Genomic DNA, 25,030 nt, shown 5'->3' with positions numbered 1-25,030 from the left:
CGTCTGGTGCTCCTGGTGTGGCCTTTTATATATTGGTGAGACCTGACGCAGACTGGGAGACCGTTTCACTGAACACTTATGCTCTGTCCAGCAGAGAAAGCAGGATCTCCCAGTGGCCACACATTTTTATTCCACGTCCCATTCCCATTCTGATATGTCTATCCATTGCATCCTCTACTGTCAAGATGAAGCCACTCTCAGGTTGGAGGAATAACACCTTATATACTGGTTGGGTAGCCTCCAACCTGATGGCATGAACACTGACTTCTCTAACTTCTGTTAATGCCCCTCCTCCCCTACTTACCCCATCCCTGATATATTTGGTTTCCCCCCCCCCCTCCTTTTTTTGCTCCCTAGGCTTCCTGTCCCATGATCCTTCCCCTTCTCCAACTCTGTCTCCGTTTTGCCAATCACCTTTCCAACTCTTAGCTTCACCCCACCCCCTCCGGTCTTCTCCTATCATTTCACATTTTCCCCTTCCCCTCCTACTTTCAAATCTCTTACTATCTTTCCTTTCAGTTAGTCTTGACGAAGGGTCTCGGCCTGAAATGTCAACTGTGCTTCTTCCTATAGATGCTGCCTGGCCTGCTGTGTTCCACCAGCATTTTCTGTGTGTTGCTTGAATTTCCAGCATCTGCAGATTTCCTTGTGAAATGTAATGGGGATGGGTGGGAATAGCAAGTTTTAGTTTTGATGATGAGATTGACAGCAGACTTGAGAGGCCAGATAGGATTGTCACACAGGATGAATATAAATGGCATTGGACTAGAGAAGACGGTAATCCAGCCACTCTTGTCATTATGATACTAGAGATATTGATAGATAAATTCCCCTCAATGCATGTTTTTCTCTTGAGCAAAGCTCTGAACTTGATTTTAACAAACTGAACATGGTGTTATCCATGACGTATATGCAGGTGTGCAGAGGCTAATGCAGATGATTTATATGGATTTATCTGATAGGGGCACCACAGTAGCGCAGCGTTTAGCATAATGCTATTATGGCTTGGTGAGTCGGAGTTCAGATGCTTCCTTCCTGTGAATGATTGTGTTTCTTCTAGGTGCTCCAGTTTCCTTCCACGTTCCAAAGATGTACCGGTTAGTAGGTTAATTGATTATTGTACATTGTCCTGTGATTATGCTAAGGTTAAATAGATGGGCTTACAATTCCTTTGCCTGGAATCCTCTGGCTGCAGGAAGTGAAGCAGCATTTGGGTGTGCTGGTTTTCCCTCTATCTAACTTTTGACTTCCACATTGTAATGCACCATTATGGAAATTGGAAACGTGCTGCCCTGAGCTCTCCCACATGGTGGCAGTTCTCTACAAGGCTGTTAGTCAGTGAACTTAGGTTAGTTCTATGTCTTTACAGGTGATGAAGCAGAAGGCAATTCAAAAAATATCACCCAGTGCGCCAGTGACGATTATGACGATGATCCTGAGAATAGGTAATAATTTCTACATTGTGGACTTCACAAAAACTTATTAGAAATGTATGTTGTGCAATCATGGCCATTTCTTTAAGCACCAAGATTTAATTACAGCATTTGTTCCTTTTTGTTTTAAACGTTAACCCTAATTTGTTTGTAAGAACACTTGAAATAATTTCAAGCCTTTTAAGTTTTGAAATTTATTTAATAAACCCATTTTATGTTTTTAAAAAAAACTTCTCCAATATTCTTGTTGAAACTGTGGATCAAAATGTTAAAAGTGGAATTTAATGTTCAAAACTAAGGTTAATTGTCACTCTTTAGTGTTAGTTGATTCTGCATGTTTGAATATTATCTGTAAGGTTACCACATGCTTTGAAGTATCTGGGAAAATTTGTTACATGATATGTTTCTTCACAGTACTTTCTACCTCTTAATTAGATGTGCTTGCATCATGCCTACTTAGATGAAGACTTTTTCTTTAGTTTTCTTTGTGGACTGGGTTTTCTAATTTTTGATTTGGAAAGAATAGAGGATATTTTTCTACTTAGAGCTGTGTTAATAAACTTGTTTTTTTTTATCTTGTATAAAGATTAGAAAGGGCAATTTAAGCCAAAAAAGCTAATTATTTTTCTTTCAATCCTGAGAATAATACACAAGCTCGTGACAAAATTTAAAAAATCATATTTAGTAGTTTGTTTGTCAGAGACTGAAGGTGGGGTTTTCCTATTCATTTACAGTTGTCACTCTATTTCTGAATTTGGGTTCAGAACAATTTGGTATTTTGAAGACCCTGCAGCCTCTAATATATGCTCCACAGGAGTTTTGTTCAGATTTTTTGGATGGAATTCTATTTGGTAAAATGGGAGCTGCTGGTCTATTATGTACCCAATGATTTTTTGAAATGAGTCATAACTTAAACTCATCTTTTCACTGTGCATTCGTTGGGGCAAGTAGAAGCATTTCTTCCCATTAGGTGGGGATATGTCTATATTTTGACTTGCTACTTTTGGCTTCTGAAATTGTTAAAACAGAATCACCAGTTCAGTAAAAACAGCAGAAATATTTTTTAACATTTTTGTGTTTGTGGAACACCATAAGTTACCGACCACCATGTTCCATTTACTACCACCCTCTGCCTTGTGTGGGCAAGCCATTTCTGAACCTAGCCATCTGAATTTTCATGGGTTACATGCCTCATGACTGTGAATGAGCCAACTCTGGGGATCCTTGTCAGATGCCTTACTGAAATCTATGTACACCACCTTATCCATGGCTCCATGTTCATCAATTTTCTTTGTCACCTGCTTGAAAAATTCTGTCAGGCTCATGTAGCACAACATGCACTTCAAAGCCATGCTGATTATCCCTATAGAGATATGTTTCTCCAAACACTTGTGAATTCTGTTCCTAAGAATCCTCCCCATTAGTTTGTAAGACTGATGTAAGACTGTAGTTCCCAAGATTATCCCCATTAGTTTTCTTGATCAATGGAACAACATTTGCCATCTTCCGGTTCTCTGAACTACACCTGTGGCCGGGGAGGATGCAAAGATCATTATCACTGCTCCTGCAATCTCTTCACTCGCTTCCTGTGTAACTTGAGGTGTAACCCATTGTGCCCAGCAACTTTTCTATTCTAATGTCTTTCAGAATCTTGCATGCTTCTTTGTTCTAGACATCAAAACACTCCAGCACAGTACCCCTTCCACAGTGAAACAACTTATTTATTAGGCTCTCCCCTATCTCATTTCACTTGGCACTTTTATCCCTTTATTCCTGAGCAGATCTATCCTCACTCTAGTCATCTTGTTGCTCACATACGTTGCCAGCAAGGACATTGTCTCTCTCGAGTTCAAGGGTAACCTGCCCCTTTAGTACAGGTCGTACATTACTCAGAAGATGATCCCAATGATCCACAAGTCAGAAACCTTGCCTCTTGCAGCAACTATTCAGCCAGTTATTCATCTGTCATGTTATCCTATTCTTACTGCTTGTGGCATTCCAGAGATCCTGCTTTTTACCTTTGAGGTCCTTTTTTAGCGTCCTTCCCAACTCCCTATCTTCACTCTTCAGGACTTCATCCTTTTTTTTTAAGCTATGTCATTGGTATCAATGTGCATCATGACTGCTGGTTGCTCACCCTCCACCTTAAGTGTACGTACTCAATCTGTTACGTCTCTGACCCTGGCATCTGGAAGGCAACATACCATCCAGGTTTTAATTTGTCATCAAAGGAGTTAATTAAATTTGGATATAAATGAAAAAGAGAGTTATCAATTGGTGCAGCTGTTAAGAGGGATTAGTTTCAATGAATTATTATGATATCCTGAAAAATGGTATTTGACTTTGAATGTGTCATTACCCCATATCACTTTGACACCACTGCCTTGGTGTTCTTATATTCTTCAGGTTAGAACATTGAACAGAATAATCTAAAATATAACCTAGCCATTTTGACACAATTTCCAAATTATTATGAAGATATAAATCCAGCCATTTAGAGTTTTGTGGTAGTGCTGCCAAATACTTTGTATTGTATTAAGCATTAATATTTTGTATTGCTAATCAAAGTAAGAAAGCAGTGCTTGGAAGCACTCACTTAAAATTAGTCTTACGGTGAATGTGTGCAAACTCGGACTATTTTCAGGGAGAGAGACAAGATTGGCCAGATTTGAAGCACCCAGAAGGCATTCAAGGAAAGATTTTGTAGAGCTGTGAGTTAAACCACATGAAGAGTGGTATTCATATGGGACAGACCAACATCCATAATTAAAAACATAAGCTAATTCAACAGCTGTTAATTACTAAGCCATGAGCAGTTGTGCCAAATAGTAAAATTGATAGAATAGCTCAGTTTAAAAAGAACAGGAAATTGGTTTTGTGACTTTACCATAGTCTTCTGAACTTTTTCCACATGGAGCTACATCAGTATATGTTAACCTTTTGCGACATTATATTTTCCACAATGTAAAATGTTATTTTAATGTTATTATGTTAACTGTGTATTTCTAGACAACTTGTTCTTTTCTATATTGTGCATAAAATATTTGCATTGGAAAAAATGTAGAAAAAGGCATCTGTTTTTGCCTTGGACTGCAGATCTTAAGACTGCTATTATTATGTTTGATATTGAGTACAAATATGCTGCTGGAAGTTTTTCTTGTTTATAGATCAAATAATTGAGATGTAATCACTGGCATCCAAAGTGAAATCAACTTCCATTTAAATTTTTTTTAACAAGAGTTTTAATAATATTTAGCTGAATCATGCAATGTCATTTGCTTGTAATCAATGAGCATAAATATCTCGAAATTCAACCTACTGTACACCTAACTTTAAAAATCTTCCACGGCATAATCTGTTTTAATGTTTTAACATCAAATATATTATAGATGATTTTTTTTAAATCAAGTGGGTAAATGAAATTTAATTCACTTTGCTGTAATTCCTTTATTTTGATTAGAACATTGTGAAGATAAAAGTTAACTTGGAGTTCCACATTTGAATTGTTTAGTGATGACGTTCACAAGAGACAGCTTGAAAATTTTAAAGTAAATTTTCATGCGTACCAGCCGTGCATAATTTAGGATTGAACAAACTCATACTATTTTTCACTATAATAAACAAGAATTTAAAGTTTTTTTTGATGTTTGTGTTACAAATATCCTGCACTTTAAGATTTATGGAATTTTTTTAAAAATATGACAGATTTATTATATTCCAGTTTGTAGATAAGCCAAACAACTTTCTTACTTTTAATGGTATGCAGTGAATGAATGCAGATACAGGGTAATTGTCTTGTCATTGGCAAACACTAGTTTTACTGCAATGGAATGTGCACTTTCCTTAAAAATAGCATCATGAATCAGAATCAGGTTTAATATCACTAGCATATGTCGTAAAATTCATTTTGCAGCAATACATTGCAATATATAATAATAAAAGCTAAGTTTTAGTAAGTATAAAAAAGAAAATTGAAGTATATAAATAGTACAAAAAGAGAGGGAAAAACATTGAGATAGTATTCATGGGTTCATTGTCCATTTAGAAGTCTGATGGTGAAGGGGAAGAAGCTGTTAATGAACCATTGATTGTGTGTTTTCAGATGCCTATATCACCATCTTGGTAGCAATGAGAAGAGATCATTTCCTGGGTGATGGGGATCCTTAATAATGGATGCTGCATTTTGTATGCTTCCACGTATGCTGAGTTTGAATTGAGCCAAAGCTGCTGTCTTCAGTTGATGCTGTTTTTAGATTAGCAATAGTGAATGCAGCAATGCATTCAGATTAGGTCATAATTGAATTTTTTTTGCCCTTTACATTAAAATGTTTTTCAGCCTCCTTCAATTTAAACTTCTCGTCTAGTTAGTCAAAAGTCATTTGTATTCTGAGTTTAAGAGAATACTTAAATTGGTAAAAATGTGGGCATTTATATAGTAAAATATTATTTCCCTTTATGGTTGGAATTTTGTGCTTGAGTATGAAATATAAACAGGTTAGGTAATGATCTGCATAGTTGAATTTAATGTAATGGAACTCGACAAAAGATGATTGCCCCCTATTTCTTGTATTCCTTTGTTTCAGTTTACTATGTTTTGTTAGAAGTTGTGAATATTGGGCAGCAAATGGAATTAAAATGCAAGATCATCTGTGATCATATTGAATAGTGAAGTGAGCTTAATGGCCAAAAGGCCTACTTTTCATTCAATACTTATGCAGCTTATGACTAATGGTGTGATATTGTTTTACTGTGCTGCAGGCAGGGCACCATTTACTTATCTTGAGTATTACAATCTTAAAACTGACACTAATGAATTTACTGGAAGTAATGCATAAGCAATGTTCATCCACATGAATTTCAAAGGTACATTTAATGTTAGAGCGATGTATACAAAATACATCCTGAAATTCTTTATCTTTGCAACCATCCACGAAAATAGAGGAATGCCCCAAAGAATGAATGACAAAGCCCCTCCCCCAGCTCTCTCCCCTAACAGCAAAAAAAGCATTGCTTCCCCCCCCACCCACTGAGCACTCAAGCATGCAGCAAAGCATCAGAAAAGACACAGTCTTGCAATACTCCAAAGGCTACTCATTCACCTGGTAATTCAACATACCACAGGCTCGCTTTCTTTCTTTCTCTCTCTCTCCCCCTCCCTAATAAGGGAAAAAGAGTTGTCTCCATTTCGCAGCAAGAGGGGAGACAAAACAAACAGCTCACTGATTTACAATGTTAAAAGTCTGTTGCATCGCTTTTTCTGAGCTCTGTGCCCAAAGAACTGGTCTCTGCAGACAACCAGAGACCTTCCATCTCCCACTACACAGAGACATCGACCTCGATTCCGCCTGTCTACAGAGCCACGAAATCCTGAAATTCTGAAGGTGAGCTAATCTTCCAAGCCGCGTCCTTGAGATATCGAGAAACAGCCAGTTATGTGAGCCCTGAGAGAGGGTCCCGCGAACTGAAGTCAGCATGTAACTCCAGGTCAGGGTCTTCAAAAGAACCCTGAAAGAGAAAAATAAAGATATTAAAAATAGAAATAGAGCTGTTCCAGAAAATGCAAGCAGAGGAGTCGCCATTAGGCGCCATTGTCTGCTAAGCTCCACCCCAATTTATACCGGTTTGTTGCAATTGACTCTTGAATTCACCAAAGAAGACCTTAAATGAGTTCTTCCCGTCTTGTTCAGGAATTCAGTGGTATTGTGCCCCAGTGCAGTGTCTGCCACCTCATTCTGTTCACTGGATTGAGGTGGCACTCAGTTATCCACAAGCAATGATGAGAGTTATCATCAAGTAATGTGTTTCAATCTTGGCATAGTTAATTTCCAGCAAAAAATATTGATGACTTGATTTTCTAATAGAATTAGTCAAGTCGTCCCTTTTTATTGTCATTTCGACCATAAACTGCCAATGCATACACGGTAAAAACAAAACAACGTTCCTCCAGGACCATGGTGTGTGTTTTGGCATTTTCAGAATTTTTTCTTTAAGTCTGCGAGTACTGAAATGCCTTGCATCCTTCCTGTAAATAAAGCAATTTTGAAAAAGAAAGATGGGGTCACTGAGACATGGAAGTAAGTTTGTAGTAGGGAGGGAAGGAATAGTGGGAACAACTTGCCTTCATTCTGTGGAGAGATAGATGAGCATTTGAATTGCTAGAGGCATCAAGGTTTGTCAGAGTTGCTTTTCCTTTGACAACACTTACCTGAAACACTGTGATGTTGAAAGTGTTATAGAAACACAGACTGTTGTTAAAATATTTGTAAGTTAAATTTAATCATTAAATCCTTTTTCAAAAATGGTGCTCGCTTGTAAGTATAATTATTACTGGAAAATAAATTATTCTGAGTGGAGACTACTCTGAGATCAATAAGCACTCAGAGAAAACTGATCTAATTAGGAGCGCAATGTATTTATAATTTTGGTTATGCCATGAGTGAAAGATTTGAAAAAAATATATAATTTCTAAGTCTTAAATTTGTTGAAGAATTGAAATATTCTGAGGGCTGAGCTAAGGCAATTGTATAAATTGATTTCATTAGTTGGTAGGATATTATAAATTTAAGTTTATATTAAGTTTATCATCAGTGGAAAAGAGTTATAATTTTTCAGATAGTTGGAATATAGAATTTCAGATTATTGATGAAATCATTAAGTTATTAAAGAAAATTAGTTGCTGAAAGTTATGCATTTGTAAATGGAGAAAAATTTAGTGGTGAGGTGAATGTCTTGATTCTCTGCTGCAACATTCAATGATTCATTGTCTGCACAGCTGTTAACACTAAAGGCTAGAGATACAAGCTAACATGGTTCTATTTCCTATGGCTTAGCATGCCACATTTACTAAAACTAAATTATCATGAGTCTTGGTGGCCCTAAAGTACTTCCAAGTGATTTCTCCCTAATTATGTTCAGATGTTTTAAATGGAAAATACTAGAAAAAGCGTGCATTTCAGAATTTTTAAAAAATGTCACAGTCTTCAGAACAACATTGGACAAGAAACTTTTTTTCACCTAGAAAATTATTTCACTTTAGTTTGGTTCTTGCCCCCTCAATGTACAATTTATCTCTTACTTTCATTACTTCAAAGATTGTTTCAGATATGTCTAAAGCTTGAGTTTCATAATTAAATTCAGATTTCTGAATAGAGCTGCAGAACTGTAAAGGTTGATTGAAATATTGCATACTTGGACTGGTGAAAATGTAGTACAGAACATAAGGTTTTCAGCTGATCTACTTTAAATGTTCTACATTCATCAATGTTCATATTTTGAATATTACAATGTAGTGACTAAGTATTTTATAAGTCAAGATTTCCATTAGAAGATCTACTTTGAAATTGACAGTAGTAAAATGCAAGAAATTTATTTTCATTTTATCATAATTGAGTATTGAAGTGCTTGGTGTTCTTATCAAGTACGCAATCAAGCAATTATTTTTTGTTACAGTGGTTACCTGAGGTGGTTGTGCTCGCGTCGTTCAGTTCTCTCATTCTTCTGGGGCAATATAGCTTTAACCATAATTTATTGCCTTGTGCAGATTACTATGCTTCCTGATTTCTTGTATTACTTGGTGAAACTTCAAGATTAGATATGTAAACTTGGAAAATGAATTTGTATTTAATTCAGTAATATCAGATATATATGAAATCTTTTGTACATTTGTATAATTCCAAGATTAAAAAATAATTCTCTTGTGAAATAATCACTCCATGGTGAAATGCAGGAAAGAGGGTTGAGTACTTCACAGTTCTTAATTTCTCATCATTTCAGCATGTGATTAAAACATTTGACAATTTCACATTTTAGGCAGTGCATTTTACACAAGCAATTGAAAGTTTGAATTATGCATATTGAATTATTGTCAAGTAATTCCAGTGAATTTCTTTGATACTTCAATATTTGTATATTGTGCTGTGTATTTGCTGCTTAAATTGCATTTATTTTTTGTTGCATATTATTGAGAAATTAAAAGTGGCAGAACTTGATTGAATCTGATCTGAAGCAATTACTTTTATAGTCAGAGGTTTTACCCATAAAAAATTGTTTCAGTTCAGCTTGTGTTGAAGATGAGGACTTTGGCACTAATCTTGGCTGCTGCATCGTTTCCAGAAAATTTGTAGAAAGAAATCTGCTCTTTCATCTGTGGGTCAAACTTGCATTCCTGAACTCATATGGTTGAAAGGGAAGGGAACCATATTTCCATTTTCTTGCACATTTGGCCTTTGTGTAATGGATTCACAAGGAATTTGCACAGATTCACTGATTTTTGAAATGCACAGTATGCTACCTGATGTGTTTAAATGAACCCGAAGCCAAATGGACGATGATTGGGTCAATTGACTGAAGAGTGACAACTAGCATTTGTTGCCCACTGTATGCCATGGATTGGGTTCTAAGCAGCTGATTAGTTGACTTGAAGTGAAAGTATCAGCTTCAGTCTGATGGCCAACTCAGGAATCGGAAAATGCTGAAGACCAGACGATGCTGCCCATCATCACACTTTATTACAGTGTAAGTAAAGAAAGCATAAGACAAAGGAAACTCAGCTATTTTGATCTTCAGGTGTACTCTTAAGTAATTAGATCTCTCTCTTGATTTAAGATGCTGCATGCATTAGTGTTCCTAGGTTACCAAGATTATCAGTTACCACTGATGCAGTGGTTAGTTCTGTATTATCATCAGAAACTTATCTTCACACAATTCTAAATGTGGATTCTTTAATTTCACTAATAAATAATGAATCCCTCTGTGCAAGATTTATAGAATTACATTTAATCCTCATTATCCACGAGAGGAGTAGATACTTCTCACAAATGTTAAAAACTGTGGTTGCTACTAAGGTCCTCTACTTTGCACCTAATGAATCCCTAAAACAACTATAAATATGCCTCATAATGTTCTAAAGGTGCTATTATTAACAAACATTAATAACGCTGTGGCATTAATAAACTTTAAGTACCTGAAGGAAACATTAAAAGTACTGACACAAACAGTGATGGGTTTGAAATCACATGGTATAGTTCTGTAAACCAGGCTGCTTTCTATTCTAGTAGGAACTCCTTGCGCAATTTCAAAACTCATCATGGTATTTATATTAATACATGTATCAAGATACATTTCATTGAATGAAAAAGTGAGATTGGCCTTGGGACTGCAAGTGCATCTGGTCAATTAGCAAATCATTTGAGAATCAGTGCAGTGGCAATAATTTTTTTTAAATGTTGACATCTTACAGCATATTATTGGTGGCTAATAATCTACATTTCGAGTATCACTTCTTGGTTAGCAGTCTGGAATGTTAACTACCTATTTTCTTTGAAGCAACAGTTGGGATTTTTTTTTTAATCACTTTTTTGTTTGATTTCCCCCAAATTAGTTTTGTGTTGCTGGAGCTGTTTCTTCATATTTTTTTAAATACTTTTTTGCAGCATTAAGATTTTTGAACTAAATTATTTTGCATCTTTGAAAAAATCACAGACAAAATGCACAAGTGATTGAAATTGTGATTCAGTGCTAAAAATGACTTTTTTATAATTTGTAATACCACTATTAACAGAAGAAAATATTCATATGATCTGTCCATTTGAGCTGTTAGAATTACTGGTGTCTAGAGAAAATTTCTGTGGCTTCTGTCTCATAGAATGCTGTCTTTGAAGGGTCAACTCAGTGTGCAAGTAGCATATTGGCTGAAGTGTTTCCTTCCTGCACACACAATAAATACCAGTGCAAATATATTGACACTAAAGTTGGGTTTAGTAGTTTTTAGATACAGCCCCACATATGTTAAAGATGTTTCAGTAGTTTGTGAGGAATTCTTCTTGCCAAATAAACAGCAACAAAACAAAATCCTGTACAGAATTGGATATTTTGTTTACTGTTGTGTGCAATATAAAAGATGTTCTGTGGAACCACAAGATGAAGTTTCATGATTATTAGCGCTGAAAATGCAATATTATTAATCGTTTGAGTGCAGAAGTAGTAACTTAGAGCTGTAAGAGTCTGCAAAGAAATATCATCACACCAAACAGAAATTAGGTGCTCACTGTTGGCAGGGATTATGTGGAATATTGAGCTTGTAGCAGAGAGGGAAAGTATCCTCAGGCTGAAGAAGGTTGATTAACAACAGGTGCAGAGATAAAAAACCTACAGATAATTTATAGCTTGTCTTATAATAAAAGTAGTGAAAGTGATTCTTCCCTGCAGTGAGTAGCTAGCTGTTCAGATTAAAATTCTTTTTGGTGGGGAAAGCAAAGCAAGGGAGTAGTGATTAAGTTGATTTGAGTATGAAGAGTGTAACTCTGTAGCTTTACTAAGTGTCATTTTTGGGAAAAATTCAACAGAAAAGAACAGTTGAAGTCTGCTAACCTGCCTGGTTGAATAAGCGATATCTCCCCAGCATTAAGCAAAAAACTCTAGCACTAGGGATAGATTTTTAAAAGTGGTCCCTTTGATTTCAAAATAATGCATTGTTATGGTGCCAGGTGCATTCAAGAAAGCAGAACTGTTGCTATTTATACTTGGTAGAAACATGCAGAGGCCAACTGAAGAATGATGTTAAGATGTGAAGGTAGACAGACTTTAAGAATGTAATTTAGCTGGCCTCACCATTTAAACTATTAATGAATTTTAAAAAAAGAGCATTAACACAAATAACAGTGATTGTTTTATATTGGAGGACTCAATGATACTGCTAATGTAGCTTCATCCTTAGTGATCTTTCAGGAATAATATATTCTGGAATGCTTGCAAAGGACTGGAAAATAGCAAATGTCACTCCACCTTTCAAGAAGAAGGGAAGGCAGAAGATAGAAAATTACAGGCAATTAGCCTAATTTCAATGATTCACAAAATGTTAGAGTCCATTATTAAGGACGAAGTTTCGGGGTGCTTGGAGGCACTTGTTGAAATAGGCTATATGAGCTTGGTTTCCTTAAAAAGAAAACTTACTTGACCAATCTGTTGGAATTCTTTGAGAAAACCCAGGCAGGATAGACAGAGTCACTGGATGTGGTTTACATGGTTTTTGATAATGTGCCATACATGAAATTGAAAATGTGCAGGATTCCTTAAAGGTTAACTTGCAGGTTGAGTTGATAATGAGGAAGGCAAATGCAGTGTTAGCATTCATTTCAATGGGACTAGAATATAAAAGCAAAGATGTACAGAAGTGCTGGGTTTTTATAAGGCATTGGTCAGACTACATTCGAGGTGTTGTGATCACTTTTGGGCCCCATTTGAGAAAGGATCTATTGGCATTGGAAGAGAGGGTCCTGAGAAGCTTTATGAGAATTATCCTGGGAATGAAAGGGTTAATATTTGAGGAATGTTTGATGGTTCTGAGCCTGTACTCACTGGAATTTAAAGTATGATGTGGGGTGGCGGTGGGATCTCATTGAAATCAGAATGGAGAGGATGTTTCTGATAGTGGGATCAGAGGGCACAGTTTTAGAATAGAAGAGCATCCCCTCAGAACAGAGATGAAGGGAACTTTCTTTAGCCAGATATTTAAAGTTGAGGTTGATAGATTATTATTAGTAAGGGTGACACATTTTACAGGGAGTAGGCTGAAGAATGGGGTTGCGGGAAAATAAATCAGCCGTGATTGAATGGTAGAGCAGATTCAATGGCTTGAAAGGCCTAAACTTTTCCTCTGTCTTATAGTTTTATGGTTTCTTCCCAATCCTCGTGTGTTGGAAGGTTAATTTGCTATTAAATTGAGTTGATAGGAATGTATGGAGAACATAATGGGATTGATGTAGGGTTTTGTGTAAATGCATGCTTGATGGTCCGTGTGGAAATGGTGGACCAATGCAACTACAGGTTATAACTGTATAATGCTAGCAATAGATTTGTAGTTAGAAATGCCGCAGTATTTACCATACTCAAATCGTATAACACATTTACACAAAAGCATGTATGAGTGATTTGAAGGTTTAATGAAACACGTTAATGCATGAAGTCCATTATTTGCTAGAGCTTTGACTCCCTCTTGAGGCTATTTAAAGACACTGCATGAGGAAAGATTGAACCATTTTCTTAATCAATTTTGATTTGTATTGTGACAGTACCTGTGTTGTCTTAAGTTTATTTTTAGGTTTAAGCTTTTTAAAAAACTATTCTCTTTTGTATAATTTGTTCTTTGGACTGGAATGTGAACGCTTGCTAATTTAAGAACAAGGTTAGGGCACTTGGCCAAATTCTTCTCCTATGCTTTATGGCCTGATGGTCTTGGTTATTTAGCTATATTCCACTATGTAATAAAATAATTGTAGATGTGATTGTAACTTATCCACCACATTCACCCTGTGATCTTTCTTCTACCACTTTGATTCTGAAATATTAATTACTGCTCAAAAAAGAACTAAGAATCTGCATCTGCCATCCTTTCAGGAAAAATCTGAAGATTTATAATACTTATGTTTGGGGGTGGGGTTATTTTTATGTCTTAAATAGGTAAACATTTATTTTCTGTTTTAAACAGTGACCACTGTCTCTAGATTCTCCCACAAGGAAGTATCTTGTCCATATCTTCTTGCCAAGGGCCATTAGTCAAGTTTCAGTCAAGTTCTCTATCATTCTTCTAAATCCCAGTGGATACATATCCAGCCTTTCCTCATAAACCATCTAGCACATTTCAGGTGTTAGTCAAGTAGACTTTGTCCTGAACTTCTAATGCCAAAACATTGTTCTGTAATTAAGGAGACTAACAGTGTGTGTAGTACTACAGGTGTGGTCTCATCTGTGTTCCACATAACAGGAGAAAATCCTCTCTATTTCTGAATTCAATTCCCCTAGCATAATATTGTTAACTTTCCTGATTACTTGCTGGACCTGCCTGATAACCTTTCATAACTTGTGCACTGAGGCATTGAGAAACCTTTATCTCAGTTACGCAATTTCTTATTGTCTAGATAAACTAGATAGAAATAGAACGTTTTTAAGTTAGGATTATTTGCAATATCCTTTTGCAGTGTAAAAAAAACTCAGTTCGAAGTACTCTACCCTTTCAGTTAAGCTGTTAAGATTTAAGTACATAACCATTGCCTGTGTTTTCGTGCATTCTTGGCAGAACTGCATTCCTTGAACTGTTTTATTAATATTGGAACATATTAACGATCCCTTAACACTTGAGGTAGTAAAAAATTTCTTGACCACCTTTTTTTGTTTCTGGGCCCTCACAAATTATAAATTGGCCAATGATTCTATTTATTGGTTGTGAGATATTGCTTTTCATAAATACATTGCTGTATTTACTTGCACTTTTAAAAAAAAGTGTACATTATTGGTTGTGTAGTTTTTCAGGGTAACTTGAGCATCCAGCAAACTGCTTGATAAGTTCATTCATGCGTTTTTCTTGCCTTTTCTTTTTCCTGTTACTGGCACTACCTCCCATTTGCATCCACCTTTTTAGTGTTTGGTTTCTAGGGGTTTTTTTTCAATTTATAAATAATTTATTCATGCTTCATTGAATTTTTAAAAGAATGAGAATAGTGAATTGATCAAATTCTAAACTAATTGTGTAACTGTGAGCACTGGTAAAATATTGTCAATCAAATGTGCCTTGAATGAAACTGGAAAAGGAAATAACAAGGACGAGAGTGGAATTGCATTGTTTCGAAATAAACGTTAATGTTCTTTCTTTAATTTTGTTTCTTCTAAATTAGTTAATGTAAATGTTTGATTTTGATTATATCAAAGTATTTTACATGCAACAATATAGTGTTTACAAAATGGATAATTATTTTGGTGAAATTTTGATAACTTCATATAAGTCATGAAACATAAGTACCCTGAAGAACTTTTTCCCATTTTGATTTTGGATCTTATGGTATCAGGCGCTGTTGGGTAATTCTTAATGACTGTTACTTTTTCTTGAGTTAAACAAGAATTATTACTGATTAGTATAAATGTGTTTGAATTTGTCTAACATTTAAATCTATACTGTGTTCAAATTATTGCTTGCATTCACCACAGCCCCTATTCCTGATTTAAAATTTTAAATTTACGAAAATTAATTGTGATTTAATGTGAATCTTTACACACAAAATAATCTAGTTACAAAGAACTGTTTAAATGGTACTGTTAATGTAGGTTTCAGTGTAATATCTTCAACCTTTTCCCCCCTCTTTTGGCAGAATTGCCAAGAAGATGCTATTGGCAGAAATAAATGCAAATTTATCATCTAATGATGATAAATCTTCAGAGGAAGAATCTGAAGAAGAGAAGAAATCTGACCAAAGAAATGAACAAGATGAAGAAGAAAATGGTAAGCAAAAGAAATGATCAAGAATTGTACTAAATATTCACTCAGTCTTACATGTGTTATTTGTCCTACTTTCTCAGTGTTTTTGCATTAATAATAAGCTTTTCAAGCTAAAATATCAAAATGCTGTATTTACATTGAGTCCTACATTTGACAACACAAGTTAGCAGTGGTACGTACAAAAAAAATTTTAAAGTACCTTTCAGGAATTCCTAAAATATCTTGCAGCTTTTAAATTGTAAAAATCGGTGTTTAATTTTGGCACAACAAATTTCACGAAATTCTCAAGCTAATTCTCAAAAAAATTGATCTGTTAAAATTAATTGGTAGCAGTTATTTGTGATACAAGGCAAATCAAGTCAAGTCAAGTCACTTTTTATTGTCATTTCGACCATAACACAGTGAAAACGAGACAACATTTTTCAGGACCGTGGTACTACATGAAAGAGTACAAAATAGTACTGTTTCTCATTTCAGCAATTCTATAAGGTGGTCTATAATCCTAATTGTATCCTCCAGTTTATACGTTCGAAATTTCCAGCAGTTGAGCAGTTCCTCAGCACTGTATTGAAGCATCTATCTGAAAAGGATGTTTGCTTTTGGAACGGCTCATGAATCTGCAGCTCGCTGAGTTAGAGACCAGTGTGCATGTTTTTTTGAAAGTATTTTTTAAAAATAGGCTATTTTAATTGGGCAGGATATTTTGACATTTCAGTGACCTTTGATTTAAAGTTTAAAAGGTTTAAGATTAACATCAAATTAAATATGGGCTTGCATTTTTTAGAATTAAAACCACAAATTAAAATTTGCCTATGACTTAGAAAGAGTTAGAATTTGAACAAAATAAGCAGCATCTTACTAAGAGGCGTTTGGATAAGTATGTGGAGAAGGGCTTGGAGCATTATGGGCTGTATCTGGGCAACTGGGACTAGCAGAGAGGGTGCTATGGTCAGCACAGATCAGTTGTGAGGAAGAACCAATTTCCATGCTGACTTACACTTTGACTATATGACTTTTGATTTTTGTCTCTTTCTGCTTTTTATTTTCTTTTTAGGTTTATAATTACCGTAAAATGTCTTTACTTGAGAATTTTCTTTTGAACCTTGCTTACATAGTTGAATGGACTAAAATGTAGAAAACTAAAGAGTTACTATTTGACTCCCTGGATCACAATCAAAACACAAACAACAGTCTTCCATTTGACTTAATTCTAAACAAAATAATAACTATCTAAAACTGAAATGAATAACTTAAATCCAAAATGATGCTTTTCAGTAACATGCACAAACTGCTGGGGGATCTCAGCAGGTCACGCATCATCAATGAAAAAGAGTACAGTCGATGTTTCAGGCCGAAACCCTGCCAGTATTTTGTGTGTGTTGCTCGGATTTCCAGCATCTGCAGATTCTCTTGTTTGTGACTTCTGAGTAACATCTAATTTTCAATTTGTCCTTAATTAAACTAGATGAAGAGGAAGCTGAAGCTGACTCAGATTCAGACTCTGACTTTGAAATGACAAAGAAGCCACGTTATAGGCATCGGCTCTTGAGGCATAAACTCTCAATGAGTGATGGTGAATCTGGAAATGAAAAGAAAGTCAAAGTCAAAGATGGAGCAAAGGAGGGCACGCGCAAGAACAGAAGGAAAGGTAAATGGATGATGTGTAGATTATAAACGTTGTGATCATGGTGTTTTAGGAAGAATCCTTGAATGTACTGTAATACATTGATTTACTGCCTTTGAATTGATCTTGGTATTTAGTATGATTCCTATTGGAAATCTCTACATCTAATTCTTTCTTGCTAAATGATAAATTTTATGATCTCATATACTTTTACTTTCAGTAAGTAGTAATGAAGGTACTACTGAAGAAGAGAGTGACTCTGATTTTCAGGAATCTCAATGTAGTGAAGAGGAAAGTGATTCTGATGATAAACGGAAACGTCCAAGGACAAGGTAGGTGATCTCTTTTTCAATAAATTAATGTATTTGCCTAGCAAAAAGCTTTTTTTTTGCAATGAATTGTACAGACCTTTCCTTTGGGTGACTGTGTCATAGTGTTTCACTGACCATCAAGCCATGTAATCTTAGGTTTGATACTAGGTCTTTGTTGCTTTCGGTCAGACTGCCAGTAAAGTGCAGCTGTTCCTGCGCTAGAAAGGGAAATTTTCTTTAACCCATTGCAACAATGTCTCCACCTTCTGACTCCTGCTGTATGGGGCACATGCTATGATTCCAATCAATGCTTTCACCACAAAGCAATTCATAGTGCAGAAAAAGTCAAGCAAGGATACACCATTGCTCCAAACCTCTAATTTCTTGCTGCAGTATTGCATAACACTTCTAATACACCTCCCAAACGTGTAGGATTAATCTAGACAACTATCCAAACCTGCTCAATGAATGTAATTTCCACTCTAGATGTAAGGTCACTTCACCTTCAGTTTATTAAGGTACAGTATACAGACTTCAAGAGTCCTTGCACTTCATTAGTTCCAAGTCACCGCAAACTTGTTCCTGGAGCTGGAGGAATTTTCAAGCACTGGCAAAACTAAGTGCCTCTGTTGCTTCACTTGACTTAGATAACACCGTCCCTTGACAAACAAGATTCTGGAAAATGAGGACAACTTTCCTTGTGTCAGGAACTGCATTTCAGTGAAGGCAGATACTAAAGCTCACCAACACATACTCGACTATCTGAGGGAGAAGTGTTTTAAAGATCAAGACCTTTAAAACAGTCACCAGTGGAATCAGTGGAAGCTTTAGTATACAGGCAACGGTTGTTTTGCTACTTCTCCCCTACTCCACCCCCCTATTAAGTACTCCCATTATTAGGCCTTATTTGTGTGAACCACAATAGACTCCAAAGACGAGATCTCAACTCAACATCTATTATGTTAGAAGGTTGCAGTGAGGAAGCAAATTGGAGGATGTTCTCAAAGGTGATTTATTTATAGATAACTGTTTTATGTCTTTTGAACAGTTAGCTAATAAATACAATTTGCCTAGATTGCACTTATTTAGATATCTACAGATTTGAAATTTTTTGAATGTTATTTTGCCTGCCTTTCCGATGTCATATCAAGCTGAAATTAAGGGAAAAAATTTAAGTTTAAATCCCTTACAAAACAGTGTAATAGCAACTATCTACGATTTGATCATGAAAATCCCTTCAGGTGTATCTGAGAAAATAAAGAATGAATGGGAACGAGAAATTAAAGTATATCCATAGAAGAATGGGAAAAGATTCTTAAATTAGTTGATACTTCTTCAATGTGTGCTAGACATATTTTAATACAATTTAAAGTAGTTCATAGAATATATATGTCAAAAGACAAACTAGCCCATTTTTATTCCCATATAGATTCTATGTGTGGCAGATGTAACTCTGACGATGCTTCTTTAACCCATATGCTTTGGGGCCCTGCCCTCTTTTGAAAAAATATTGGAAAGACATCTTTGATAGTTTCAGCAGTTTTACATATTGATTTACAACTCCATCCTGTTACTGCAATTTTTGGATTACCAATGATTGATTCTAGTTATTTATCATCTTCAACCTGCTGTTTGATAGCATTTGTTACGCTGATGGCCAGAAGATCCATTTTATTTAAATGAAAAGATTTTGATCCCCCTGCTACACTTCAATAGTTTTCTCAAACTATAGCTTGTTTAAACCTAGAAAAAATAAGGTGTGGCATGGTTAATTCCTCGATTAAGTTCGAGGAAACTTGGGAGTCTTTTATTCAATATTTCCATACATATAACTTCAGTTGATTTTTTTTTCTTTTTTGAATCCTCTTTCCTAATACTTAACAGTTTATGGAAGGAGGAACAGAGTCAAGGACAGAATAATTATAATAAATTATGGCAGCCCAGTTTTTTGTTTTGTTTTCTGTTTAGTTTAGGGGATTTTTGTTTGTTTTTTTCTCTCTTGAACAAATCTTTTGAACTTTTTCCTGTTTCAATTATCAAGAGATTGGGTGGACATGTCTAGATATGATATTTGGAACTTAAGTTCGTATGTGTTATAGCTATTATTGTAATCCTGTTCTCTTGGTATTATTATTGACATGTTCATTTAACTGATTATAATGCAATAAAAGGATTTGAAAAGAAAGGTTCCTTGGAGTGGTGTGCGGGTGGGGGATGGGCGGGTGAGATATTTAACTTGGATAATCTAGCTGGTGACAGCTTGAAGAGAACATTGAGAAGTTTAGTGAACTTACCCTCTTGCCCTTTATGTTTCGCTTTTCAACTTCCTGTTATTGAATTGAATGTCAAATAATATTTTGAAGCATGATGTTATTTTTGGTCTTTGAGGTACTTGTCCATTAACCCTTACTCAATTTTCTTTACCTCGTGCAGATCTGAGTTCTTATGTAGGTTTGTCATGAGGGAAATCTGTAGTTTGTTGCTTAGCAGAAAAAATGCATTACCAAGTTGAAGGTTTGAACAAAATTAAATGCATTGTTTTCCACCCTTTTTCAGAGCATCAAAAAAAGAGGCAGAGGAAAGCCAGCGCAGCTACTTGCTGAAAAAGAAAAGAAGGCGAATTAAAGTTCAGGAAAACTCATCAAGTGAAAAGGTAATTGCATAGGTGCTAATTGTGAAGTGAGACTACTGAGTTTTTCTGAACTAGTTGTTTGTATGATATGAACATTTTCTACTATTGGAGTATTTAAATCTGCATTTAACCCACAGTACTGCAATCAATATGTTGGAAGAGTTATTGGTAACAAGAGAAAATCTACAGATGCTGGAAATCCAAGCAATGCAGAGAATTATTGATACTTCATTTACATCATCTTATGAGAACTGGCATATTAGCTGGACAAATTGCTGGTTACAGCTTTGACAGTTACTTAGAACACTATAGGCTGTTCAAAAAAATTAAGTGTGCATTGAAATACTGTACAAGTGGCATTATTGACTTTCTATAATGTATTTTTTTAGGCATTTCCTAATATTTGGCTCAGTGACAAAAAATTTTATAACATGGCCACTCAATTTGTCAACATGGTTGGAGAGAAACCATATGTAAATATCAGAGTTCTAGTGGCTTGGTTACTTTACATTCTGGTACTTGTGTTAAACAGTCTTAACAACCTGCTGTCCAGAGAAGGAAAAAGGAATGAAGTCTTTAAAGCCTCTGCTGCCATTCATGGGTAATCCTACATTCCATGTTTCCTTACAACATTTAAGCCCAGATTATACTTCTAGGGGCAGTTTGCAATTGCAGTTAATATTTTTTTTGTGGGGGGGGGGGAGTATGTGGAAAGAAGCCAGAGTAAGCCCATGCAGTCACAAGGCGATCTGGACTCCACAAGACAGCGTCATGAATGAACACAGGTCACTGGAGCCATGAAGCAACAGCTTCAGTAGTAGAACATCTTGTAAAATCTCCTTTGCAGTACTAGATTCATTAAAGATTTTTGTCAACAAATGTGTCTACCTCTGCAATATTTGCTGACCTGGCCTCTTACCTATTGGTTGATAGCAAATTCCACAGGTTTACCATCTGATTAATTTTTCACTTAAATCCTAAATATTTTGCTTTGCACCCAGACAATTTCTCCTGACTGTGGAACACCCAGTCAGAGAAGCATTGTTCCTAACAGCAGCCTGTCAAGCCAAGTCAGAATTTTGTATATTTAACTGAAATCTCCTCCTTATTTTCAAACTGTAATGAAAGCAGGACTAGTTGACCAGCCTCTCCATTTCAGGAATCTATCTTGTTAAGTTTCATTCCCTCTGACATTTTTTTTTAGGTAAGGAGCCCAGAACTGAGCACTATTCCAGGTGTGGTCTCAATCGGGCCCTAAAAATACGGTGTGAACATTATTCTTTTAGTGTCCCGTCCTCCAAGGAAAGCAAACTTAGCCCATCAATTTCTTGCAGCTGAATTGCACTATATTGGATATTGTTATAGTGACATAAAAATTGCTGTAAATACACAATAGATCAGAGTACAAATGTGGGAAAAGAAACAATAGTTAATGTTTTGAGTTTTTGATATTCATCTATGACCTGTATTGAAATATTAATGTATTAAAATAATTTGCTTTGATGGATAAATATATTAAAAAACCAAAAGGACGTGGATAGGTTGTCCTTGTAAGAAGACTGAGCTTCATATACATGTGGGAGTGACCTCATAGGCCCATCTAGTCTTTAACACCCAAGATGCCTCCCTGAGCTAATTCCTGCATTTGGCACATGTCACTCTAAATCTGTACTATCCACATGCTTCCCTGAGTTTCTTATAAATATTGTAATTATACCCTTCCTCCTCTGGAAGCTTGTTCCGTATACTTACAATTCTGAGTGGGGAAAATGTTGCCCACTCAGGTCCCTTTCAAACCTTTCCTTTCTCATTTTAAATACATGCCCCTCATAATTTTTAAAATTCTGAAGGTGGCGTTTTAGCTTTCATTCCAGGAGTATCAGACCCATCCTATCCATTGTCACTCAAGTCCTCCAGTCCAGCCAACATTCTTGTGAACACAAACACAAGAAATTTTGCAGGTGCTGGAAATCTAGAGCAACACACATAATGTTGGAAGAACGCAGCAAGTCAGGTAGCAAATATGGAGAATAAACAGTTGAGTTTCAGCCTGATAACCTTGATACAGGAGTCCTTTTTTTAACATCCTCTCTAATTCAGAATCTGAATCAGGTTTATTATCACTGGCATGTGACGTGTAATTTGTTAACTTAGCAGCAGCAGTTCAATGCAATACATAATCTAGCAGACAGAGAAAAAAATAAATAAACTAAAACATAATAAGTAAATCAATTAGTCTTTTGAGTAGATCTTTTAAAAAAAAATGCAAAAACAGAAATATTGTCTATTTAAAAAGCTTCCAAAGTGTCCAGAGCTTCAATACCCATTTAGGAATCAGCTGGCAGAGGGAAAGAAGCTGTTCCTGAATCACTGAGTGCGTGCTTTCAGGTTTCTTTGTCTCCTACCTGATGGTAACTGTGAGAAAAGGGCATACCCTGGGTGCTGGTGGTCCTTAATAATGGATCGTGCCTTTCTGAGACACTGCTCCCTGAAGATGTCCTGGGTACTTTGTAGGCTACTGCCCAGGATGGAGCTGACTGCAGCTTCTTTCGGTCCTGTGCAGCAGCCCCCCATACCAGACAGTGATGCAGCCTGTCCGAATGCTCTCCACAGTACAACTGCAGAAGATTTTGAGTGTATTTGTTGACATGCCAAATCTCTTCAAACTCCTAATAAAGTATAGCCACTGTCTTGCCTCCTTTATGACTCCTTCAGTATGTTGGGACCAAGTTAAATCCTCAGAGATCTTGACACCCAGGAACTTGAAGCTGCTTACTCTCTACACTTCTGATCTCTACGAGGATTGGTGTGTGTTCCTTTGTCTTACCCTTCCTGAAGTCCGCAATTAGCTCTTTCGTCTTACAGACATTGCCAGGTTGTTACTGAAGCACCATTCCACTAGTTGACATATCTCACTCATGTACACCCTCTGATCACCATCTGAGATTCTACCAACAACAGTTGTCAGCAAATTTGTAAATGGTATTTGAGCTATGCTTAGCCACATAGTCATGTGCATATAGAGAGTAGAGCAGTGGGCTAAGCACACACTCCTGAGGTGCACCAGTGTTGATCGTCAGCAAGGAGAATATGTTATCACCAATCCACACAGACTGTGGTCTTCCGGTTAGGAAGTCGGTCCAGTTGCAGAGGAAGGTACAGAGGCCCAGGTTCTGCAATATCTCAAACAGGATTATGGCAATGATAGTATTAAATGCTGAGCTATAGTCGATGAACAGCATCCTGACGTAGGTGTTAGTGTTGTCTAGGTGGTCTAAAGCCATGTGGAAAGCCATTGAGATTGCATCTGCCATTGACCTATTGTGGTGATAGGCAAATTGCAGTGGGTCCGGGTCCTTGCTGAGGCAGGAGTTCAGTCTACTCATAACCAACCTCTCAAAGCATTTCATCACTGTCGGTGTGAGTGCTACCGGGTGATAGTCATTAAGGCAGCCCACATTATTCTTCTTAGGCACTGGTATAGTTGTTGCCTTTTTGAAGCAAGTGGGAACTTCTGCCCATGGCAGTGAGAAGTTGAAAATGTCCTTGAATACTCCCGCTATTTGGTTGGCACAGGTTTTCAGAGCCTTACCAGGTACTCCAATCAGGACCTTCTGCCTTAAAGGGTTCACTCTCTTTAAAGACAGTCTAACATCGGTCTCTGAGGCAGAGATCACAGGGTCATCAGGTGCAGCAGGGATCTTCACAGGCATAGTTGTGTTCTCCCTTTCAAAGCAGGCATAGAAGGCATTGAGTTCATCTGGTAGTGAAGCATCACTGCCATTCATGCTATTGGGTTTCGCTTTGTAGGAAGTAATGTCTTGCAGTCCCTGCCAGAGTTGCCATGCATCTGATATCGCCTCCACCCTCATTCGAAGTCGTCTCTTTGCCCTTGAAATAGCCCTCCACAAATTATACCTGGTTTTCTGGTACAGGCCTGTGTTGCCAGACTTGAATGCCACATATCTAGCCTTCAGCAGATGACGTACCTCCTGGTTCATCCACGGCTTTTGCTTTGGGAATGTACAGTAAGTCCTTGTAGGCATGCACTCATCTACACAGGTTTTACTGAAGTTGGTAACAACAGCAGCATACTCATCCAGATTCAAAGATGAATCCCTGAATACAGTTCAGTCCACCGATTCAAAGTAGGCACTCCTGTGCATCCCTTGTCCAAACCATTTTGGTCCTCACTACTGGTGCTACAGTTTTCAGTCTCTCTAATGGGAGTAGAAGTACAACTGCATGATCAGACTTCCCAAAGTGAGGGCATGGAATAGATTGGTAGGCATATCCCCTAATCACTTCATGTGACAAGAACTACACATAATAATACAGTCGGCCCTCCTTATCCACGGATTCAACCAACTGCGGATCAGGAAAACCCGGAAGTTCTCTTAACAGCACTCGTCGTTTGAGCATGTATAGACTATTTTTTCTTGTCATTTTTCCCTAAACAATACAGTATTACAACTATTTACATAACATTTATATTGTATTAGGTATTGTAAGTAATCTAGAGATGATTTAAAGGCAGTCCCCGGGTTATGAACGAGTTCCGTTCCTGAGTCTGTCTTTAAGTTGGGTTTGAAGTCGGGACAGGTACATCGGTATTATGTAGCCTCAGTTAGTAAAACATTTGTCTTAGTATATAGTATATATTTTACCTTTCTATGCATATAAAACACTTCAGAGGCACATGTATTTCAATAATTAAACCACTGCGTTGCTTAGTAATAATTGTAGCTTTCATTGGGGCAGGGC

At 36.5% G+C, this 25,030-nt stretch overlaps 1 protein-coding gene across 4 annotated transcripts in view; it reads left to right on the top strand.

Moving 5' to 3' along the window:
* The window catches only part of atrx (ATRX chromatin remodeler), a 193,945-nt gene that overhangs the window by 52,133 nt on the left and 116,782 nt on the right, over positions 1–25,030 (top strand). For all 4 annotated transcript variants that reach the window (XM_059976858.1, XM_059976855.1, XM_059976859.1 and 1 more), the window contains 5 exons: positions 1,370–1,445; positions 15,572–15,702; positions 17,165–17,347; positions 17,544–17,655; positions 20,191–20,287. In XM_059976858.1, coding sequence (XP_059832841.1) covers positions 1,370–1,445; positions 15,572–15,702; positions 17,165–17,347; positions 17,544–17,655; positions 20,191–20,287 — 599 coding nt within the window. The remainder of the gene's footprint in view (positions 1–1,369; positions 1,446–15,571; positions 15,703–17,164; positions 17,348–17,543; positions 17,656–20,190; positions 20,288–25,030) is intronic.

Source organism: Hypanus sabinus, chromosome 8 (genome assembly GCF_030144855.1).
Source record: "Hypanus sabinus isolate sHypSab1 chromosome 8, sHypSab1.hap1, whole genome shotgun sequence".
Lineage (NCBI taxonomy): Eukaryota > Metazoa > Chordata > Chondrichthyes > Myliobatiformes > Dasyatidae > Hypanus > Hypanus sabinus.
The sequence above is the reverse complement of the archived record's forward strand: the minus strand, read 5'-3'. Positions and strand labels throughout refer to the sequence as shown.